The sequence below is a fragment of the Merops nubicus genome, unplaced genomic scaffold (genome assembly GCF_000691845.1).
Source record: "Merops nubicus isolate BGI_N331 unplaced genomic scaffold, ASM69184v1 scaffold23431, whole genome shotgun sequence".
Classification (NCBI taxonomy): Eukaryota; Metazoa; Chordata; class Aves; order Coraciiformes; family Meropidae; genus Merops; species Merops nubicus.
In genome coordinates, this window is record NW_008590572.1 from 2,690 (window position 1) to 26,120 (window position 23,431).

Below are 23,431 nucleotides of genomic sequence, written 5' to 3' on the forward strand. Positions count from 1 at the left end.
ATTTCTTGGGTACACATCCAATAGGGCACTTTCTCTTAAGATGTACCTGATAGCTTATGAATAATATAAGACATTATTTAATCTGCTTCTTGATATTAATTTAACAAAGTAAAGAATTAAGGCATTTTAAACAATATAAGACTGTTCTGCTTAATATTTTCAAGTAAGTGTAAGGATTAACTGTGAATGTTGAATGAGATTAGTGCTGAAATACCAGTTGCATCTGCCTGGTGCATTATCATGCTATGCAGGAGCGACAGGACTGGCTTGTTGAGGATAAGTGTGAATACCAGAAGTGTCATGATATGTTGGAATGGTGCTCTGCCTGGACTAATCTGTGTTGCATAGTATCTGAGGACTTAGTGCATTCATTTTTCTCTACCTCCGTACCTGCTGTCTTTAACCATAACGACACGAAAGCTCTGTCATGGAGCAGAGGAGTGCAGGCACCTCTGCATTTGGTTAGGGTGAAGGAGGATTGAGGCCAGCATTGTCTGGTGACCACAGCTACCTGGGGAGAGTTCTCATAAACAAGGTAAGCTTATGATAATGCTTCCCCAGAAAACTTGCTTCAGTGTTCACCAGTCTGCATCTGAAGGATATTGTGTACCAAAAGGGATGCCCAGAGATTAATTTCTATTGCTACTGGCATGTGGTAGTGTTACTCTGTGTTAAGCCTGTATTAAGATTTTGTTTATTTCTTCACCTGTATGCTGAAGTATTTCTAATTTCAGTCTCTCTGGGTTTTGTGCAGTTATTAAAAATGCATTGGATTCGGGGCCTTCTGTAGCTCTAGTTCCATGTCTGTCAACACTTGCTACTTATTCTGTGGCTGTCAGAGCTGGACAACGCAGGTTAGTGCATAGGGGTGCCACATTGTCAGCCCCGTTTGCGCATTTTATTTTCTTGTACTTTGCCTGAGCTAAAATGCAGACTTTGGAAGCTCCGTGAAGCCTTTACTGCCTGAACTGTGGTGTCCAGCACTTGTAAGGACTTCAGGGGATTCCCAAGGGTGATATTCTAACTTCTCCCTGTACTGAGCAGGGCTGTCCTACTAATACCTTCTCATAAAAAATCAAAAGAGTGGGCTGTGCTTCATCACACTGCTGTTAAATCTCTAGTGTCTGTTATCTGTGATGTTAGGTGGATACATGGAATGAAGATCTTAATGTTAGATGCAGGTGGTGGTGGCAATGTACACTTGATTCTTGTTTCATCTGGCTGTAGGATCAGGGCAGAGCTAGGCAGTGTATGCTGTAGTGTGCAAGGAGTAGGGCAGGCGTAGTTTGCTGTTAGTCATAGCAGATTTCTGGGAAGAGACTCGAGAGAGTGTGGAGCGGTGGTTGAATGGATTGTTTTCATGCCTAGAGGTTGGTGTGCAGCAGAGTTCAAGGGCAGCTGCCAGATGCATTGTCTAAAGAACAGAACATCTCTTTTTTGTGGTTGACTAAGTTGGCTAGACTAGATAAACCTCAAAGTTCCCCTGAAGAGCGTAGATCCCTAGTGTAGGGTTAGACTGATGCTTTTAGTAATGGAATGAAAGGAATATTTTAGAAGCAGTAGATTTGAGAGAGTACTAGAGTTCAGAAAGGCTGAGCTGCAGTAGGAACACCTGAGAAGGCTTTGCATGATGGGTGGTCACATCTGTGTATAAAGGACAATGGAACATGTTTGGAGAAGCATAATCCTGGCATCAGCTTCGTGATGCTTTTCCCAGTTGTTAGCTTTGGCAGTGGAGATAACTGGCACTAAGAACATAAACAGCTGTACCAGGTGAGACCATTACAGGCCAGTGCCAAATGTCAGGAGAAGAATATATCAACAGGAGCCTGTGGTGGTATTTCCTGGAATCATCTCTCAGACTTAAGTGATGTATGTTTCTCTGACTACCTGGGATACAGGTAGCAGATTGTTAAGATTATTGTGGATTTTATTTATGAATCTATCTCATCTTGAGCTGGTATGAGCTTCTGGGATTGGCGGTGTCCTGTGGCAAGGTGTTCCTGAGTTAAACTATGCATTGTGTAAAGATCCAGGGTTTTATGTCCTAAAGGCTGTCACTAGGATTGTAGCTGCTGCCAGCCACAGGGCTATGCATTAATGAGGCAGTCCATGAGTGCTCTTTGCAGCTGACTTGAAAGAGGGAATGGAGAAGTTGAGTCACCTGACAGTTGTCTATTCTCTAGTATATTTAATGATTCCTTCTATCAAAGCCATTTCTTGCCTCTAGGTGTTTATCACATCTGTATGCTTTACAGTTCTATTGTATCTCTGGGACTTGGATGAACCAGACCTGTGTGTGATAGTGTCACAGCCTGCCTAGATCTGGGGCTATCTTGTTCTGTGTTTTACTTTGTTTCTGGATTACTATATGGGACTTGCCTGTTCTTTGTAGCTACTCAGTATTGAACAAACCTTTCAACAGAATTCTTATTTCAGGATCTTCATTCTCAGCTGGTGCAGAGTCCCTCAATGCATCTTTGTAAAGACAGAATTTTCCCATATGCTTCTGGGCTTATATTTATCCTGTCTCAAATTCTGCTTGCTACTTCATTTTGCAGTCTGTATTTTAATGTCCATCTGCGATTCTTGAGCTGGCTTATTCTAGATAATGCAACAGCCTCAAACTTTCCTGCTTTACTCTTTGTCAATTTGCCAGATAGCATACAAAGATGCTGACTAACATAGGGTGCTGTGGGGCTTCACCAGTGGGCCTTTGAGTTCCAGCTGTATGTTTTCTGTTCAAAACAGTTCTTTATCTACGTGGAAGTCTTTCCTCTCATCCCATGTCAGCTTAGTTTCTTTCTAAGTCTTCATAAGGACATGTGGGACCATTATCAAATGCCACTTGGAAATTTAAGTAGATAACAGGATTTCCTTTGTGCTTCACTGATTCTTGCAAATAATTCCTAATGGTTTTCTTTAAGACATTACTTTCATTCATGAAAACTATGTTGACATCTTGATATAGTCATGACTGCTTGTGTGTTGCATTGATTGTACTATTGATGAGATTAACCATTATGAATGTCAAAAGTAATGCTGTTAAATTATAAAAACATTGCTGCTTAATGTTCTTCTGATACAAATGCAGTATCAGGTGAGTGCTGCTGAATACCAAATTGTCAGGAATAGATTTTGTTGTGAAGTTTTTTTTTTCTACGAAGAAGTTGGTTTGGGACAAGTGCTTCCTGTATAATTAGGGATCAGGAATACCTCTGAGGGATGTAAAAAAACCCCAAACCTAGCTTTTCTCTACTTGTCTTGCATTGTGATCACTTAGCTTTCTCTGTTCTGATCACTTAATTCACTTAACAGAAGCAGGTTTTGGGGCTCCCGAGCTAGTTTATCCTTTCTTAAGCATAGGTTTGCATCTCATTAAGTTGTTCCTCATAATCCTTTCTAATATTCTTAATCTTCCAATCCTCTTTTCCTGCTTTATACATGACTTACGTGTTTCTGAAGACATCTTCTTTGGCAAGTTAGTAATAACTCTTTTTTTCCTAAAATCGGATTAGTGATGCAGACTCTTGCTAACCAACCAGTGTGGTATCTTTAATCCGAAACACTTTATTATTTTTGGTTGAGATTCCTAACTTAAGAAGCTTTCTCTTTTATATGGTAAACTGCAGCAGTACTTAAAACTGGAAGAGTTTTTTCTAGCTTTTGTTGCCTTGCAGAGATATCCACTTTCAGTGTGCCAGGTTTGCTGCTAGTGGTGCTTTGATAGATTAGAATGATTTTGAATTAGAACCTGCTGCTTGATGTTGTCAAGAGTTGTTTTTCCTCTTGGACATTTCGGTGGCTAACCTTGTGTAATACATACCTGATCTACATGGACATAATTAGTCTCCCATCACTAATGTGTTTCTGCTGTTGCAACCTTTCTGACTTGTCTGGGATGTTAATCACTTGCTATTTTTGGGCATTTGGAAAAGAACAGTATTAAGACAGGAATTTCACTGTTTAGCGGTTCTATTTATTGGCAGAGTGAGCTTGCTGATTCAGTTCCAAGTTTTAACATATGGTATACTCCTTCACTCATGCATCAAAATAATTGTGATGTTTTCTTGGTGTTGTGGGGGAGTCCAGCAGCCTAAATCAGGACTAATGTACAGAGCTGTTCAGATGCTTATGTAGCAGATCTGTTTTGCTGTGTATTATCTTGGAGATACATACCAGTTTTTGTGTAGATTTTTAAAATGCAGGTATTTCAAAGTACAACCAACCATTAATAAGGTAAATGGTTAAGTCTAATTGGATTGACATACTTTGCAAAAATAGAGTAGTTTTTGATTTTTTTTTTCTCTTCCAGAATGCAAACAAATTATTTATTATTTAATTTAAACAATTTTATTTAAGTCTGGAAATTTGCACTGTGAATCTGTTCAACAAACTTGGGTTCTTGAGTGCATGAGTTGTCAAAGTGCTCCTAAGAGGTAAAATCTAATTGTCAGGAAAATATAAAATCAGGACTGGCTCTGACTTGAAAGAATATGGGACAAAGAGAAAGCTTAGAGAGGAGTTAAGAATGATACAGCCTCTTGTGGAAAAGGTACTATATATTTTATAAACTCCTCTTTTTTCTGTGGGTGAGAACAAAAATACTTTTTCCTTTCGTTCTCTCCTTAGTAGCTGATTTGCAAAGTAAGCTTGATTCTTATTTGAGGGTAGTATGTAGGGTAACTACCTGTAAAACATTTAATGGCCCTGATTCATAAGTTCTACATAGCTGAGATTTTTTTTTTTTTATGTTCTGCTAGTCTTTGAATTTAGTGCCTTCTGTACAGTTACAGTGACAAAGTTAGTTTCTGTCTGAATGAGGTAGTAATACGGGAGTGATTTGTTGCAGCAGTGCAGTCTGTGCATATAGCCCTGTGTTTTCATAGTTTCTCTCGTCTGTAAGCCTAGAATGCTGCATAGAGTGCTGTTACCTGAGTGGGACTGGTATAAAATGAAGGTGTGTGATGGGTGTTGTGCATGGGGTGAGAGGAGAAGACTTTTGAGTTCATCTGCTTGATCATAGTTCTTTTTTTGCTACTTTTGCAGATGTCTTAATCTTTGATCATGTTGGAGAAAGTCTGTATCTCAGAATATACTATTGCTTTCGATCATATAAATATTCTCCTTTATTTCACTAGACTTTATTCCTGAGTTTTAGACTAACACCAGTATCAACTACTGAATGCATTTGATTTTTGTAGTGTAAGACTTCACCTGCATTTCTATGACAATGCAGTTGTACTTTGCAGTAGGTGTAGTTGAAGGTATAGTTCAATGGATTTCTGAAGTATTCGTGGTGATTGCTTGGCCTTTCACCATTTAATCCTGAGACAGCAAAGTCCTCAGACACCTTTAAGAATTCACACTTCATTGAAGGAACATATCCTATTATTTGTAACCTTCATTTCAACAAAGTTTCTGTTGAAATGCTGCCTGTGCCTCCCCACTACTTTATCTTCCTTTTCTACTCCTAGTGTTACATCCACATGCTTTAACTCTGGCATCAGTTCTTTTGTTTTATGCAGGATTCTTGGCTAATGTTACACTTTTCAGTTAAAGAAATACTTTTCTTACTGAAATGAGTGTTTTTAAAACGAATCATTTGTTCCATGTAAATGATGCAGTCATGTCTCTATTCCTTTAGAATAAATGAATGTACTTACTAGTGTAGACATGATGCTAAAAAGAAAAAGGTTGTTTACTTGAGGGAACAAAGTGTCTGTGGATTTTCATTCACCTTCTAGTTTGTTGATGCTCTTTTAGAATTTTGTTTCACTGCATTGAAGTTAGTTCTTAAAGTAACAAGTCAATGTTATATATATAATAATGATTGTATCTACAGTGAATAAAGTAAATTGTCTCCTTTCTTAGAAACCTACCTTTAAGAAAAAACATGACAAGTCAGAGAATATCTCCCGAGTATTATTTTAACATGAAGACTAGAAGTTGTCTGCCTTTCCTAAAACAGTGGAAGGGATACATATTTGGTAAACAAAAGGTGGCAATTTTGCTGTATAGTTCAGCTTATAATCATCTTCTGCAACTTTCATTAAGATAAATCTCACAGGTACATCTCACTAGTAAGTTTCTTTCTTGGTGTTTCTATAAATATAGAGAAACCACCTTGTAAAAATGTCAATTAAAATGCCTGTCTTTGCTAAGAAAGTAGTATAATAAGCATCATAATGTGATAGAAGATAGGTAGCAGCTGGGATGCTCTTGGAGCCCAAATTCCTCAAGAAGCCAAAAGAGATTGAGAAAATAAACTCATGCTATATACTGAAGGAAGTTGTATTTTTTTAAAGAAAGTGTTAAGATGTTACTTGTATCTGTATGTATGTTACATGCTGCAAATTTAACTTCTGTTCCTAATGATTAAGATACTGTCACAGCCCTGACTTAACCAGTAACAAGTGCTTATAAAGATCATGGGGGCTACATGAGCAAAATACTAAACTGGTTACTATCCCAGTATTGGCTGGGTGACTATCCCATTTTGATCTGTTTTTTTTTTTTTTTTCAGATGCTAAATTATTCCCTCAACTAGTAGACAAGTTGGTCTGAGATTAGTCCTGAGCAGCATACAGTATCTTGGTTTATGTATATCGGAGCTGCTTTTTTGTGATTTATGTTCCAATAACCTTGTCTCAGCAGCAGTGTTTAGAAAAATGCAAACTAAAGTAACATTAAATTTAAAAAAAAAAGTATCTCAGTTTCAAGAAGCTCCTTCAGGAGGAAGCCAGAAGGGTAATATGCTTGAAAATGCTGTATTAAGATGGTTGTATTGTCAGGTGCTGACTGTGAAGATAGCATTGATTCTTATTCAGGACAATGTAGACCAGGAAAATGATGTTCTTGGAGGCAGAAGCTGTTAAATTAAGGAAAACTGGAAATAGCAAACAAAATAGAAGTCGGTTAAGACAGAGCTGATTTGCTAAGTGTGTTAAAACCTGGAAGCCTTGCACACCAAAAGTAAGAAACTTCCAGAGTCAGTAGGGCTCACAGAGGGACATGAAAGGGTACCTAGGAGAAGTGAGGTCACAGTAAAACTAAATGAACTAATTGCCTTGCTTTTTGGCAGAGGAGGACTTAATTAAGAGACTTCTCACCAGAACTTCCTTTGACTACAGGCAACTGTCATTTTATATTTCAGTAAGGAGTGTTTAAATCCATCACTAGAATAACTGTTGTACAGCCATGTCAGGTGGTGTATGCTGAAGAATTCCAGAGGAACTTAATGGTGAAACCATGGCCTAAATTTTGAACATTAAATCAGTTTTTCTTATCTAGCTCTTGTGCTGTTGTCCTGGGCAAACTGAAGCATTAAATGTCTTGGCAGTGCAAGGTAGAAAATAGGAAGCTGACTTCTTAAAAAGTAGGTCAGGGAAGGAAGTGTAGAGTAGTGATGAGTGGTATTCTTTTGTGCCTTTCATTATATGATTAATAATTGTAAGGTTTTAATCGTCTGAACAGAAGCTTATTGGGACACGGAAGTGAGAGAGTGCCTGTGTGCTTGCTGTTTTTCTGGCCTTGCTGATGCATTTGGGTGTGCTTTTGAAATGCCTTTTTGAAGACTTTGTAAAAACCGAACAGTCACAGGTTTGCTGGGCTTGTGGGTTAACTGCTTAGAAGTGACTAAAGGAAAGAATAAATTAATCACTTTATAATAAGGGAAGATTACCAGTGGAATTACTGAAGACTCCCTTGCTAAATATATTCATACGTACCTGGAGGGAAGAAGTGAATGAGGAAAGGATAGAAAGGAGAGCTGACAGCAGACAGGTGCAGTGGGAGTTCCTGGTTCATTGGTTATAAAATTGCTCATAAAATTAAATTCCAGTAAATGTGGAATCATACATACGAAGAAAAATAATTCAGCCTGAGTATATCCAGTGGATGGGCATTATGTTGTTGGTTATTGCTCAGAAAGCACCTTGAATCTCCTTCATAATGGTTTCTTTTGAAGAGCAGCTGTATGCTTAGATACCCCAAACAGCAGTTAGCAGCAATCTTTGCAAAGATATGGACAGTAAAATGAGAGCAGATGTGTGTTATGAACTGAGTGATGTAGTCATGTATTGACTCTGCATTTTTTGGCCACCTGTCAGAAAACACGGTGCAACTGAAAACAAGCTGAAGAAGGTTAGCAGAGGTCAAATTTCACACCTGCTCCTGTGTAAGGAGAAAAGAACAGGTGAGGATTACTAACTTGAAGAAGAGCAGGTGTATAGAAAAGTGGACATGAACTGAGAGCCTGAGAAGTGTAATGTTTGGAGATGAACTGCCGGTAGTAACCTGTTTTCCCCCAAGAAAAAGAGCATCAGATAAAATCATTAACAGGAAACAGTTTAAAATAAAGCACTTCTTTATACAGATGAATACTTAAATTCTCATAGAACTCCATGAATGTTAAAAGCATAAATGAACAAAAGAAATCTGGAAAAGTCATCTGAGCTAATACACACTATGATGGTGATCCACCCCAAAAGTATGCCAAATGAAATTACTGCAGGCTTGGAAGGATTGCTGAAAGGGAGTTGGGTAACTGTTTTGTCTTTTCTTGTCTTCACCCTGTATCTGACTGTAGCTGATTTTTATAAGCAGGACAATAGGAAGTCCAGTTTGGCCCCACTGTTATTACGTGCATTCAAGTATTTTCTTCATTGGTCTTGCCATCTTTTAAAGGGAAGAAAAAAGCATACTTTCTAGAAACAAAATAAAATATGAGTGTGTTAGTTTGTGTTTTCAGACTTGCTTTAAATCTTTGAAATCCAGCATATTCGTCAACAAATGGAAACGTTTAGTTAAGTCTCTGGTGTAGTTATGTTCAATTGTCGATCCAGGCCCAGTTTAAGATAACAGAAAGGACAAATAGTAATTCTTAGAAGTAGTAACTCTTAGAAATAGTAGGTTTTAGAAGTATCTTTGTGCTTTGCTGCTAAAATCTTTGTGTATGGAAAGGAATCATTAAGAATTAGACATATGGTCTGTTGGCTGCTATCTGTTACAATGGGAATTCTCTAGTAAAATGGGTTGCAAAAGTCTCGGGGGAAGAGTTAAGAGTTCTACTAGAGATGTATAAAGTTTTCCTTTTGGAAGGCCGAGTTTGTTAACTAGGGATTGAACCCATTTGGTTTTCTTGGGACAGTATTTGGATTTCACTATAATGTTGAATTGGTAGGTTTCTTTATTAGAGAGAAATCTTAGAAATATGTCACCATCAAGAAGATGTTTTTGAAAATAACACAGCACTAGTTACTTGCAGTTTTTTGGTTTTGTTTGGCACGGCTAGATGTTCCTCTATTGAAAGCAAACGTATGATTCACTGGAAAACTCAAACTGATCTCTCGAATTTGACAGTGGGACATGGGAAACTAAAAGAACTTAACAGATACAGAGAGATAGTGTCAGAACTCCTCAGGTAACACTGGTGTTAATGTGCTTTACACTTGAGAATGTATTTAACGCTTATCATTTTGTAGTTTGGTTGGAAGGTTACTTCCTATATGAATGAATAGCTGATAAAGGGCTTAATTCGTCAAAGGAGTTCGTTTGTCAAAGTGGACATTTTCACATCAAGGAATACTCAGACATCCCTTTTAACTGCCCTCTACAATAACTCATTAATGGCAATGGCCTGTTTCAAAGTGTATGTAAACCTTTACATGCACAGAAGTAAGAACCCCTGGAAGAATAAACCTACTTGAAGGTCTGCTTCATATTTGGATCACTGCATCTTTTTAAAACGATGGGGTTTTTTAAAGAAAATAGTCTTTGGGAATTGCAAATTGAGTTTGACCTTTGCTGTTGAGCCAGTAAAGAGGTTAGTAAATGTCTGCTAGTGTTTGTATCTTTTTACATCCTTAGCATTTAGGTAATGTGATGAGGGCTGGTGTGTACATATTGTTGGGATTACTGTGAGGTGCTGCCATGAAAATGAAGTATGAATATATCTGTCTGAAATCCTAGATCCCAAACTCCAATTTTCCATATGAAAGCCTAACTATTGTTTCTTTTTACTTTATTATTTATTGTTACTTTTCTTTAAAGTACTGCCGTTTTTGGTTAAATCATGATCTTATTTTATGGCCTGTTTTTGTTGAAATTTATTGTAATAGTTAAATGGCCATTATAACTGATACTACTTGCTCTTCTAGCCTACATGAAGAAATAATAGACTTCTATGACTTCATGTCCCCTCGTCCTGAAGAAGCAGCTATGAGAAGAGAAGTGGTGAAAAGAATAGAAACAGTCATCAAAGATCTTTGGCCTACAGCTGACGTGAGTGTGATTTAAGTGTTGATTTGCTTCTCTAGTATATTCTAGAGCTTGGTTCACTTAACCTTGCTGTTATCTTTCTGTGTTGTAGAAATGAACAGCTAAGACTTCAAACTTAAGGCAGTTAAGTTAATATCACAGCTCTTGCAGTACTTGGCAGTTTATTTTTTAAAAGTAGAGGAAATCTTAAGACCTAGATTTCAGGTTGATGAAGGCTACTGATAGCTTTTTAATTTTGAAAACTAGGTATGTGGAGAGCTGTCCAATTTAAGAAGTGCATTTTGTAAACTAAAAATTTACTATATTATCTCTGCATAACTTTATTTTGAATATTGAAGTGAGACTGACTACCTATGTATCCGTTTGTGCAAGGAGTCCTGATGCTGTGGATATTTGTAAATACAAATCTTTTACAAAAGAACAGTTAAAAACCCCAGATTTTTTTTGTACTCTTCACAAATTTGACATCCAGAGAATTAATCTTGCTCTGCTTTAGTGGGAAAATTGGACTTGACTTCCTGAGATGTCTTTCAACCAAAACTGTATTTTCAAACCCTTTATTACCCAAAGAATAAGTTTTCTCCAAAAACAAAGTCCAAAATGTAAACTATTTCTAGCATCACCTTTCTGATTGCCAGGTAGTATCAGTGTCATTAACAAGCAGAAAAATATTTTGGACCACTGTGATTTCTTAGCCTTCCATGATGAAGAGTGGGGGCTGTTGCCACAATACCGAGCTAAAGATCCTGTAAAGCTCACCTACTTCATCTTTGCCTGTAATTTTACTTGGTAATAACAAACCTAAAAATTTTGAAAAAATTTCAAAGCTTTTGAAAAGTTTGGATAAAAGTTTCCCTTAAACTCTTCCAACTTCAGTAAAGCTGTCATATAAGGAAAGCAGGCAATTTGTAACAGCTTATAGTTCTGTAGAACTGGAAATAAATGATGAAAAGGGCTTGTTTAAAAAGTTTGTCCTCTGCTGCTGGCAGGATTGCTAGTAATTTCATGTTAAAAAAAAAAAACCAAACCAAAACAGAAGCCAACTACAGTTTCCTCTGAAGTTGCATCTATAAGAGAAAGTGTATATGTATAGGCTTAACAGAGTATGTGGTAAAGTAAGTTCAATAACTTTTTTGTTGGGCTATATCCTTAATGAGTCCAGAAAAATCTGAAGTCTTGTGAAAGTGTAATGAAGTGAGCATTCATAATTACAAGATATTTCACTTTTGTGTTTTTTTTTCAGGTCCAGATATTTGGCAGCTTTAGTACAGGGCTTTATCTTCCAACTAGGTAAGTCATAATTTACTTTTTTATACAAAAGCTTGTATTCTTTTAGAGTAATGGTGAAATTTCAAAGGGGAATTTAGATTGGAATATCCAACCTATCCAACTTTCAGTAAAATTTTTGCTTAATGTCCCACGTGATAAAGGGAAGAGCTTCTGAACTTAAAGATTTGATAAGTGTTTGATGTGTCATTGTGCTTCTCTAGGTACTTACTGACCCTTTGGTGAATTTACCTTTTCTTCTTTGTGTCTGGGGTTAGTCTTCTGCTCTTTTAGTTTCAAGATACAGTGAAATAGAATGGCATTTCCTGTGTAAAGATCGTGTTTTGTTTAGCACAGTTAGTGTGCAGAGTCAGAAGTCATCATAGCTGTGTTTCCCCATATCTTTTCTGAGAGCAAAATGCCTTATTTAATTCAATATTTTAGTACCAGTTGATAGTTCAATAGGTGAATGTGGAAAACCTGTGTCGTAGTCTTAAAGGCTGTTGTCTTTACATCAATTACATTTTCAGTAGGAAAGCACTGAAAATTTAATTTTTATGAATAAAAGTCACTGCTAAAAATTGTTTGGACTGTTGGTAGATGAGGGACGGGATTGGGCTGTGGAAGTCAGAAGAGAGTAAGCAAGAAAAGTAAAAGGCAGAGGAACTCAACTCACCAGACATCTGGAAGCAAGAAACCAGAATACTGCTTTGGGTCCTGAGGCACACTAGATCATTCTTAACATGGCTAAAGGAGGCTTATTAGGTACCTAGATTAAAAGTTGCACAATGATCACCTTGGAGGGTGTGTAATATGTAGAATGTCAATACCATTTTTATTGGTGGAGTAGTACCTTTAGACTTAATGGACCTTGTGCTGTGTTCTTTTTGTTCAGTGATATTGATCTAGTTGTTTTTGGGAAATGGGAGAGGCCCCCTTTGCAGCTGCTGGAGCAAGCACTAAGGAAACACAATGTGGCTGAGCCGTATTCCATTAAAGTCCTTGATAAAGCTACGGTAAGAGTGTTTTGAATACTGAACTTAAAAGCTTTCAGACCTCTTATGATGTTGGTGATAAATAGTGTTCTTAGTTCATGAAGCAAATGATATTGTCTTAAGTACAATGTTCATTTCTGAAACTGAAGTCGATTTTCTCTTGCATCTGCCTTGTAAGCCTAACAGATCACAGGGAGTATGCCAAAGTATGAGAACTTTGTTACTGAGCTAGGGGTGTTTTCTCCAGGAGACTAAGCAGAGTATTCCAGACTTCTGCTAGCAAGCTGTTATGTTTTGTGGTCTCTGAAACAGGGTGGCTCTCTTAGGTCCAGAATATTCCTATGGCTTCTGTTTGAGAAGAGGTACATAACAGTAGCTCTGGTAAACTTTGGTTTACCTGGTAGTGAGTGGGATCTTCACAATCACTGGTACCAGTTAGAAATGGAAAATGGCAGTAGGCTAGGCTTATCAATTTTATTAGCCTTTCTTATTTTATTGCCTCTGCCATTGGTTAAGATGATGTTATAATGCTCTTCTTTGTTTTCCATTTCAGATTAAAAATGTAAAAAGTTAACCTAAACTTCAACTGATAACATTTATTTTAAATTTATGATTGTGAGACTGTTTTGTGGGATACAACCTGCAAGGTGACAGTGTGAGACTGGACTACAAATTTAGTAGTTGTGTAACTTACTGCTGCCAGAGGAGGAAGTATTGCTACTTGTGCTTTGCTTTTACCTGTTCTGGCTTTTGTTTTGACTGCAGTGAACCAATTCAGCTTGATAAACCAACACAGTGCTTTATTTTTTGGCTAGGCTTGTCTTTTGTCAGTTTAGCAAGGAAGTGGTTCAGTGCTGGGTCAGATGAATGCAGTTCCCACAGTTGAGTAGAGTGTCTGTCTCCTATTAAGTGAGTCATTAAATTGGGTAAATTGTTGTCTTACAAAACACTCATTGCAGCTGTGAAGGCAGGTATCCAATAGCTATGGGAGAGTACATGAGTGATCAAAATATCATGTGATTATGTATGCCTGTGGTTTTTAATGACTTCCCTAAAATCATTTGCTTGTCGGTCAATCTAGGATTATTATCTTTTCTCAAGAACATGTTGTCTTGATAGTTGCATTGATATGGACTGGTAGTATCCACGTTTCTTAAAGAAACTGGAGAACACCACCAGTGTTTCATTTCTTGGGATTCATAAAACCTTGTTCTAATCTTTCTAGGTACCAATAATAAAACTTACTGACCAGGAAACAGAAGTAAAAGTTGACATCAGTTTTAATGTAGAAACTGGTGTGAAGGCGGCTCAGTTCATCAAGGAATACATGAAGGTATCAGACACATAATTGTTAAACTACTTATCCAGGATGTGCTAGATGCTTAGCTAACCTTTTTTGGTGTGGCTTATGACTTGGAAATTTATTGCTGAATAATTTAACTAATTAAACATGGATAATTTATTTTTTATTGGTATCTATTCAGCGTTCCCTTTGAATGCTAGGTGTTTGTGTGGATAAACATGTACACTGAAAGGACTTCTGCAGTCATATCTAGATCTGCAGTTAGGTACTAAACTCTGCCTCTGAAGGAAGTCTGATTGAGTTTTGCATACCTTGAATTTAAGTGATGTTTGATTATGTCCTGCTAAACTGTGTCTAAAACTCATTCTTCCCTAGCTACATACTTGAAATCAAATTTACTTTCCTGCTCTGCATTGAAAGTACTGTTTAGATGGAAAGCTTTGACTGAATGACACTGTCATTCAAAGAAGGATGTGAAAACTTTCCTGTTTGCACAGAAGTAAATTTGATATGTAAGCTGCTTGATCAAATAAGAGTTGAAGTCTATTAATCTGTTTCTAAAATAAAAAAAATCCACCATGTTTCAGTTGTTCCTATGGAAACACTTCACAGCACACTACTGAATAACATTTTTGTCTTATAAGATTAATTTTCTAGTGTTGAGATTCTGTAGTTCTCTTTGTTTTGGAGTGTTGACATTGTAATTGATAAGACTTATTTTGCTTTGCAGAAATATTCTTTGCTGCCTTACTTGATTTTAGTATTAAAACAGTTCCTCCTTCAGAGGGACTTGAACGAAGTTTTTACTGGTGGAATTAGCTCCTACAGCCTAATTTTAATGGCAATTAGTTTCCTGCAGGTAAGTCTGTTCCTTATTTTTTTCTGTGTTCTTTAAAATATTTTGATTTGTGTACTTACAACGTGTTATGGTGCTGTTCCTTTAGACTCCCCTAGTAATACACAGCTTTACTCTTAGGGCTCTAAGTGTTTGATCACTGGCAGCTCCTGTGTAGTTATTACCTCTCAAACCTCTAAGAAGAACTTCTGTTCACTGTGTGAACTGCAACAGGAGGTGGAGCCTTGAGAGTGATGTAGAGGCTGTGCATTGCTTTCTGTACCAAGGCCTGAGACGTAGATTGTGCTGCCTTCCTGGGCAGCCTATTCCTGCACTGAAATCATCTTACTTCTGTTTTGTAAATCTGCCAGGAGGCTAATATGCTGCTCCCTAGTCTACTGATACTGAATGTGCAGAGTAGTTGTTTTCAGTCTTTATTAGAATTATGGAATCAAACAGTCAAGTTGTTTTTGACATATCTAAAATATCTGTCAGTTTTAACTAACTGATGAAATAGCTAATGAGGTACAACTTCCAATATGTTTTTGTGACAGTAAACTTTGTAGAAGTACGAGGAGGTACAATGTTAGTGTTGCTCAGCAGCTGTGATGGTGGAAAAACCTACGTAGTCTGCTGCTGTTAATTACTGTAGGTCATATATATTACTATATTACTATGCTGAAACATTACTGTAGATTTTATGTACAGTATATAACATGGGATGTTTGAGAAGAACTGTATTTCAGTTGGGGTAAATGGATTTTCCCCTCCTGCTTCTGAAAATGTTCAGACTGATAGATTTTCTATGAAAAATCAACTATTATGAACTAAATGGAAATGCAGTATGCAGTACTTATTTATTGCTTTTGAGTTAGGAAAAAGAATCTACTAATCCTCCAAAAGCTGGAAGAGAGGGAATGAAAGAATTCTTTGGCTTTCAGCTACTGCTGAAGTGCTGCCCCCTCTTGGTTATGTGAAAGTAGTTTACATGAAGAATTAAAGACTGAGTTCAGACTTGTGTAAAGAAATTATACTCGACTGTTTAAATGAGAGTTTTTTGTTGTACTGTTATGGCCTGAAAGGCATTAGTTTTTAATAATTTACTGTTTTGTGTCACAGCTGCATCCAAGAATCGATGCCAGAAGAGCTGATGAAAACCTTGGAATGCTTCTGATAGAATTTTTTGAACTTTATGGAAGGAATTTTAACTACTTGAAAACCGGTATTAGAATAAAAAATGGAGGTGCCTATATTGCCAAAGAAGAAATCATGAAAGTCATGACTAATGGGTACAGACCATCCATGCTATGTATTGAAGATCCTCTCCTGCCTGGTAAGATTGTAAATTTCTTGCAATATTCCAGAGCTCTGACTCAACTTGTGCTCTCGCAGCTTACTTTAGAGTCTGAAGTCCATCAAATTAATTACGGGGCTGCCCTGAGAACAGACCGTTGTTGGCAGTTGAGGAGATGGGCCAAGGGATAAGTACATGAAGTCTCCTAAGATTTGTAGCCTGAGTATATTGGATTGCACACAGACAGTGCAGATACATAATGCATTGTGGGTTCAGGACTTTGAGCATATAAGATTCTCTAACAGTGTTGATGGGTAGCAAAAGATGGACAGGAAATCACAGAATCACAGGATAGTAGAGATTGGAAGGGACTTCTGGGAATCATCTAGTCCAGTCCCTCTACCCAAGCAGGTTTGCCTAGATCAGATTCCATAGGGAAGTACCCAGGTGGGTTTTGAAAGTCTTCAGAGTAGGAGACTTCACAACCTCTCTGGGCAGCCTGTCCCAGTGCTCCGTCACCCTCACAGTAAAGAAGTTTTTCCTTTTTTTTTAGGTGAAACTCCCTGTGTTCTAGTTTGTGCCTCCTACCCCTTATCCTATAACTGGGCACCACTGAAAAGAAATCCTGGAGAGGGGTTGTTAGTAGGAACATCTTTCTGTTGTTTGTTTATGAGACAATGAGAATGGAAGGTGTAGCTTTTTCCACCCACACTCTGTGGTGCCACACTTCAGATAAGTTGTACCTTGTAGGAAAAAGATGCCCTAGATGATGTACTGCAGGGCAATGCAGTAGAGACTGCACAGAAACATGGTGTATGTCCATGAACGTGTAACAAGGGAGCAGCTGTATTATAGTGTTGGTGTGCAGGGTGATTTGCCTAGCTGGCTTCTGTGCTACGCAGGGACATTTTAGAGAATGCCAGTTATACTTGCATGTACTTTTGAAAGTAACTTAAAATATTTTTGCTCTTTAAGATTTAGTTTTGATTCAGTAACCTGCAGAATAATGAAGATTAATTTTGGCTGAACTCCTGAGAATTTCCAGCTTTATAGTACTCAGTTTGGATTCTATTCAGACTGTCACAAAGAGCTGAAATTCTAAACCAGCTTTTTACAAAGTCAATTTTCAGTTAATTTGGACTTCAGCGTATTTCTAGAGTGTAGTTGGCACTCAAACTCCATGCTGTCACACTTATGGGTAGACTGTTTATGTACAGCACTTTTAAAGCAAATACCATGGATCAGGAGCTGAAGTCTGACACCTTTCTAAATACTCAATATGCTGAATGTTTATGGTTCTCTAGAACAGGTTGCAAGCTAAGATACTCATTTGTCTCACCATGTCTCTGATATGTTTGTAGCTCTGAGTTTGTGTCCATCATGACTCTTGCACTTGGCCAGGCACAAGTGTGATTTTGCAGAATTTTCACTGCATTATTGAGATCTCCTTCAGTAGCTGTGTACTTACGTACCTGAAGATCCATTTGAATAGCAGCAGGAGCCAAATTTCTTTAGCGTCAAAAAACTTCACCGTCCTCCAGTTCTGTTCTTTTGGATTTGCTAAGGACTGGAAGAGAAGAAGTTAAGTATACCACAGAATGTTTTAATCACTGCTAATAGTGCTTTGGAATTTTTTTCTTTGGAATTTTTTTCTTCTCTTTGATGCTTCATAGAATCATTTTGTTTGGAAGAGATCTTCAAGGTCATCATATCCAACCATTAACTCAGCATTAAACAATGTCCATAAAGAAGAGAAGGAAAAAAAAATATTGAAGTCCAGCAGGGGCTCTGAACTGTTTCAACTAGCATAAATCTTGCAGAAGCATAAGAATGATAGTTTAGAAGAAAGATACCTAGTTCTTTGCTATCAAAGAATTGATGAATAAATTTTAAATAAGATTATGTATGAGCTGAGATAATTATAGGAGAGAAAGTGTTTTCACAAGGGTAATGAAAGATGACAATAACTCGAAGTTATCTGACCACTGTGTCCCCTAGGGATATTTTTTGGCATTTACCAAAGTGCTTCAAGAACTTCTCCATTGAAACTGGGAGGAAAATTATATAGAACGTATAGGATGGCTCTTTGAATTGGATCTTATAAACACAGCCTTCTTAGATCTAGATTTAATCACACATTCCTGCAGTATCTTTACAATATAGGGACGTGGTTTAGTGGTGACCTGGCAGTGCTGAGTTAATGGCTGAACTTGATGGTCTTGAAGGTCTCTTCCAACCAGAACAATTCTATGATTCTATCTAATAGTACCTGTCAAACCTATGTAGCTAATGTCTAGAATTCTGTTAGTTTAGTTCTGTTACTCCTTGTGTCCCAGTACAGAAAACTTTTCCAAGGATTCAGGTTGACAGGTCATCATCTCTGCTTGATTAGATTGTCGTCACATCTACTAAGTGTCTTAACTGCATGAGGGTCAGGTGACAGTACTGTGGAGGAGAGGGGAACAAGTGTCTTGTTGAGGAGTGGACATAGATGTTTCTTGAGTTAAGTTAGCATAAGCTGTCGTAGAGTTTTGCCTTCAAACCTCTTCTTGCACTGTATGCACAAGTTTTTAATCTCTTTTTTTTGTGATCCTTTTTTAGCCTGATAACAGCTTTCTCTAAAGTTCTGGTTAAACCAGAAGCTGGAAGAAGATGACTTTCTTAATCCAGATCAGACAAAAAAATACAAGGTTGGAAAAAAAACCTTTCAGTTTCTCAAGATTTTCCAAGTGTAGAACTCCTTCCTATGCGTGTATGCACTAGTTCACTAATAGGATGATGAAAGGTGTACCTAGAATAGCTTTAGACAGTCTTGTAGGGGACAGGATTAAGTTCAGTGGGTTTAGTACTTTTAAGCTGGAGGAACTTCTTTTTCTTCATTGTGAAATGGTGATGTCTGACTAACAGATAAATGTCGTCAGAAGGATATGATACTTCAGTTCTACCTGCTCAGTACTTTTTGTTATTTCCTAAATTTGGAAGGAACAAGCATCAACCTGTTGCTGCTGTTTTGGTCATAGTGAGTTTTGCTCAGTTTCTCCTGGGTGCTGTAGGGTTTCCCCTTAGATTCTCAAAGACTGTTTGTTGGGTGCTAAAGGATTACAATTTCTGTGATTTGAGAAGATTCCACAAAGATGTCACAAGTCTACACTTTAAGTGGGAATTGTGTTGAAATCTGCATTTGAGATGTCAGACTCATTTAGCCAGTGATACATTTTAAAGTAGTTTATACTTCATCTTCATACATTGCCTAAGTTCTTCATATTGAGTTAGTGTCCTAGGACAGAGTTATGAGACAAAAATCTTTCCCTTGGAATCATCCAAAGAAGGGAGTTTCTGTAAACATCTTGTAGCTTCCACTGTTTTGGTTTCTCAAAGCAGTTGTCCCTTCTTTGATGTGTAAAAAGTGAAAGTGTTCGTTTAGGAGGACTGCAAAACCAGGCACTCAAGTCTGTTCAAAAGTACTTGTTGGAGCAGTGTAGATGATATCATCCTAGCAGAGGTTTGTGTGGAGTCGGTCTAGCAAGTTTCAGTCTTGGAGGAAAGACTCTGATTGCAGGTGACACATCTTTAATCTGTAGTTGTAAAACAAACTTGGCATTTAATCAGAGATTGTTAGGGAAGCTTATTATTTTATGCCTTTGTGAATGAGAAGATTATTAAGGTCCTTCAGTCACTTCTGATGTTCAGAACAGGAATAATTTTGATCTCAGTTCAGATTGGCAGTGGCAAGAGTAGCTAACTCACAGTTTAAGGCTTGTAGTACCACTTATGCGGTTACCTTCATAAGGTTGTTCTTCATTTTGAATTGCTGTGGGCACTAACAGAAGTACTAAACCTTGAATTCAGGGAGTTTTAATTCAGGAGAGACTCTTATAAACTTGTAGGACTAATTATACTTCATGTTGCTTGCTTCTGCATCTTGATAGGTCACAAATACAGGAAGTAATTAGACTTGAGATGGGCAACTGCTACAGGGATTATGTGTTTTAGCCTTAATGGCTGCCCAAAGTTATTCTTGCAGCTTATCATGAGTTGATAGATAATATCAATATTATCTAATGTAATATTATCAATATTATCTAGTTGTCATTAGAACAAATATATATGTGTCTATAAAATATATGCAATTATAAAAATTCACAAATACCTTGCAGTTAGCATCTGAAAGAACCCTTTTAATGCTGAATGTTGCAAAAAGGTACTTACTGGATAATAATTTAACATAAATGGATCTGCTTCAGCTCTAGGTTATGGCCTTACCTTCACCTTTCCAGGCCACATTCTTAAAATCGCTTCAGGTAATGAAAGGCCACGTGATGGAGTGGTAATACTGGTAGTGAGTGGTGGAAATCTTAGGCATGGTCCTTTAGGGATGAAGGCTTTGTAAGAAGGAGTGAGGCCTGAACTATACATGAAATCACACCCCATTGTTATCTACTAATGTACATCTGAGGATTGAAGTCTGTATGATCTTTTTAAAGAGAGCATTTCAATGACGTGCTTTAACTGATCAGTCTGTAGATTGTGACAAAAGAAGTATGTGCAGGTATTTAAGATGTCATCTGCTAATGAGAATAATGTCTCAGGAGAAAATCTATTCAGGACAGCAAATGGAGATATGTGATCTATCTTCTTTAATACACTGCTTTCTGGATTGGGTAGGGTCACCTCTATACAGACTTGACTGGTACAGGTCATGCTAGCTTGCTTTGGCTTCCATACCTGCTTTTCAACAGCAGTGAAAATTGGAAGCTGTTCAGACTATAATTGAATAAAACATATTTATTCAGACATTTTTATGAAGTAATTACAGGTGCAGAATGAGGCAATCCAGGAACCTAGACATGCTATGGCATGGGCTATCCTGCCTCTGTTCTCTAGTCTTCTTCAGTCAAGACTCATACACAATTTCATTGGTGGTTTAAACTAAACTGCCTGAGTTTGCCCTAAGTGGATTAGGGAAGGCTTATGTTTTTTTCTGCTGGCACATCCATGGAGGTGGCAACAACTGATGAAAGGAGTAACCAAGTTTATAGCAGCAGAATCTTCATTTTGGAGTAACTTGATGCAGAATGCACATCAAATGTAGCACTAGATCAGACTAATGACATTTGTTTTAATGTATATTCTTCTTTCCTGTTATGTGAATTTATAGAATCATTTAGGTTGGAAAAGATTTTAAGATCGAGTCCAACTGTAAATGGTCTGTAATTTAGTGGTTGGTGCCATTGGGCGTATTTAGCCACTTGTATATATTTCATCTCTGTATTGCTTTGCAATTCTCTTGTATGTATGCTTAGCATGTCATTATGTGGAAGGTGGTATTGTTGAAGGACATAACTTGTGAACTGTACTGAATTAATCATGGTTTTTATAGTAGAATTAACTTTTTTTTGTGTCCTGATTTCTTGACCACTGAAACACCCTGGTGTCTATTCAGCTGGCTTTGGACTAAGTCCTCTCTTATTTTGTAGTGCAACTCTGAAGTTAACTACAATACGTTTCCTCCTAGATTCCCTGTCCTAGGCCCACATTGGTGTCTGCTTCTACTTTAGCATAGAGTTCAATTACAAATGTGCCATTTAGAAAGGCTTCTGTAATTTTGAGCCTAGTAGCTGCTGGGTGCTGCAGTGGTGCATTCAGAACAAGATCGTTACTTCAGTAAGCAGGAAGTATTTCTTAATCAGTTTTTATTTGACAATATAAATTACTGAAGAAAGTGTTTCCAAAATGCTCTTTGTTCCAAATCTGTTTTCATGGACTATGCTTTCGGAGAATCTTGAAGGACTAAAATGTGTTGTCAAGTAGTAAAGCCAAGGCTGTGGTTTTGGTTGGTTTGTTTGTTGTTTGGTCTTTGTTTTTTTTTTTCCTCTGGATGGCAGACCTCAGCATGTTTGTCTATAATAGCTTACTGGACAAAATAATTCAGAAGTGAAGGGTTCCTCTAAAGTAAAATTCAACTTCATTAGATTCAATCCTCTAAAGGATATATTGTCCTTCACCCATCAATTTGCAAGGCAGATCTTTCATTAAACCCTGTTCATAGGCCCTGATCTGATTTTCAAGCTTAAAATAAACGTGTTTGGTGGTTCATCCCTTTCCAGCATTTCAAGCATCATTCCGAAGGAGGGAACCTTTTACTGTAAGCAGCTTTCTAGCCTCTCAAGATCTAGTCTGTGTTTTAGACATACAATTTGGAGGAATTTTTTTTATTATTAAATAGAGTGGTGAAGGCAAATTTTTGGTGTCTGGTGCCAAATATATCTAAGAAAAAAAACCCCAAAACCCAGCTGTTTCTTCTTGGTAGTAATAGCAGGATCTTTGTAGGTGTCAAATGGGAGACCAATGCTTGTACATTGTCACTGGTATAGAAGTATTAGCATGTTCTTAAGTTCTGCGGTTCCTCACACATGGCACTGGATGTGGACAGAATTCTGCTATAAATGTCACTTATGCTTAAAGAGGCGCAGTCAAGAATTGCCACTAACTTGATCAGAAAACAATGCTGTACAAACTTCTGGAATCTTCTCTGATAGATTTTGACAAACTGGTTTATCCTGTGGAGATAAATAATCTGTGTGAGACGGTTTATTCATCTGTAGTTTTGATGAGGTTAAGTAGAGGTTGATCGAAGTATACTTAGCCCTATAAAGATAATGAGGTTGCACAAGGGGAACTTTAAGCTGAATTTGGCTGCAGAAACTACTGGTAAGTGAGACATGATGATTTAAGCTTGATAGGTTCTTTCTTAAAAGACAGCTATAAGAGCTTTAAGCTGATCTCTATTCTTTGTTTCTTTCAGGCGCTGGTATGTTGGTGTCTTAAAAGTGGTAAATTGAATGCATAATATTAAGTGTTATTCCTAAGGTTAGCTTCTTTTATTGATAGGCATACTTAGTTGTTCCTGATGTGAGTAGGATGGGCTAACCAGTTTAAACAGAGTTAAGCTGTATTTGTTAAGGCCTCTGACCTTTAAGTATGAATAATTTTCTGGTTACTGATATTAAAAAAAGATGATCTGATGACTGTCACATTATTTCAGGAAACGACGTTGGCAGAAGTTCTTACGGTGCCATGCAAGTGAAACAAGTTTTTGATTATGCCTACATTGTTCTTAGCCATGCAGTATCACCACTTGCAAGATCATACCCAAATAGAGATTCTGAGAGGTAATTAGTCCACTTTTTGAATATCCATTTGTCTGTGTAATCAATTAGGAATGTTTGGGTCTAAATCAATAAAAGGAGTATTGTTATTTATTGTTTAACTGTGGCTGTATTGAAATCTGCCCAGAAATTTAGGCTTCCCAGTGGTATGAGAGTGTAATACCTCAGTGTGCAGCACTGAAGTGAAGACAGCATGACAAAACCCAGGATGAGTCCATTGTGGGATTCCTGTAGTGTGGAAGGGAGCCAGAAGATAATTGGTCTTCAGACATTCTGTTTAAAGTTTTC

General features: G+C 37.4%; 1 protein-coding gene across 1 annotated transcript; it reads left to right on the forward strand.

Moving 5' to 3' along the window:
- Window positions 1–10,167: 10,167 nt before the first annotated feature.
- On the forward strand, window positions 10,168–23,146 carry PAPD7 (PAP associated domain containing 7; the record flags this gene model as incomplete). The annotated part of the gene is made up of 7 exons (XM_008950001.1): window positions 10,168–10,284; window positions 11,525–11,571; window positions 12,443–12,563; window positions 13,768–13,875; window positions 14,576–14,704; window positions 15,800–16,013; window positions 23,020–23,146. Coding segments are annotated over exons 1-7 (836 nt in total), but the record flags the coding sequence as incomplete, so codon positions are not given.
- Window positions 23,147–23,431: the final 285 nt, after the last annotated feature.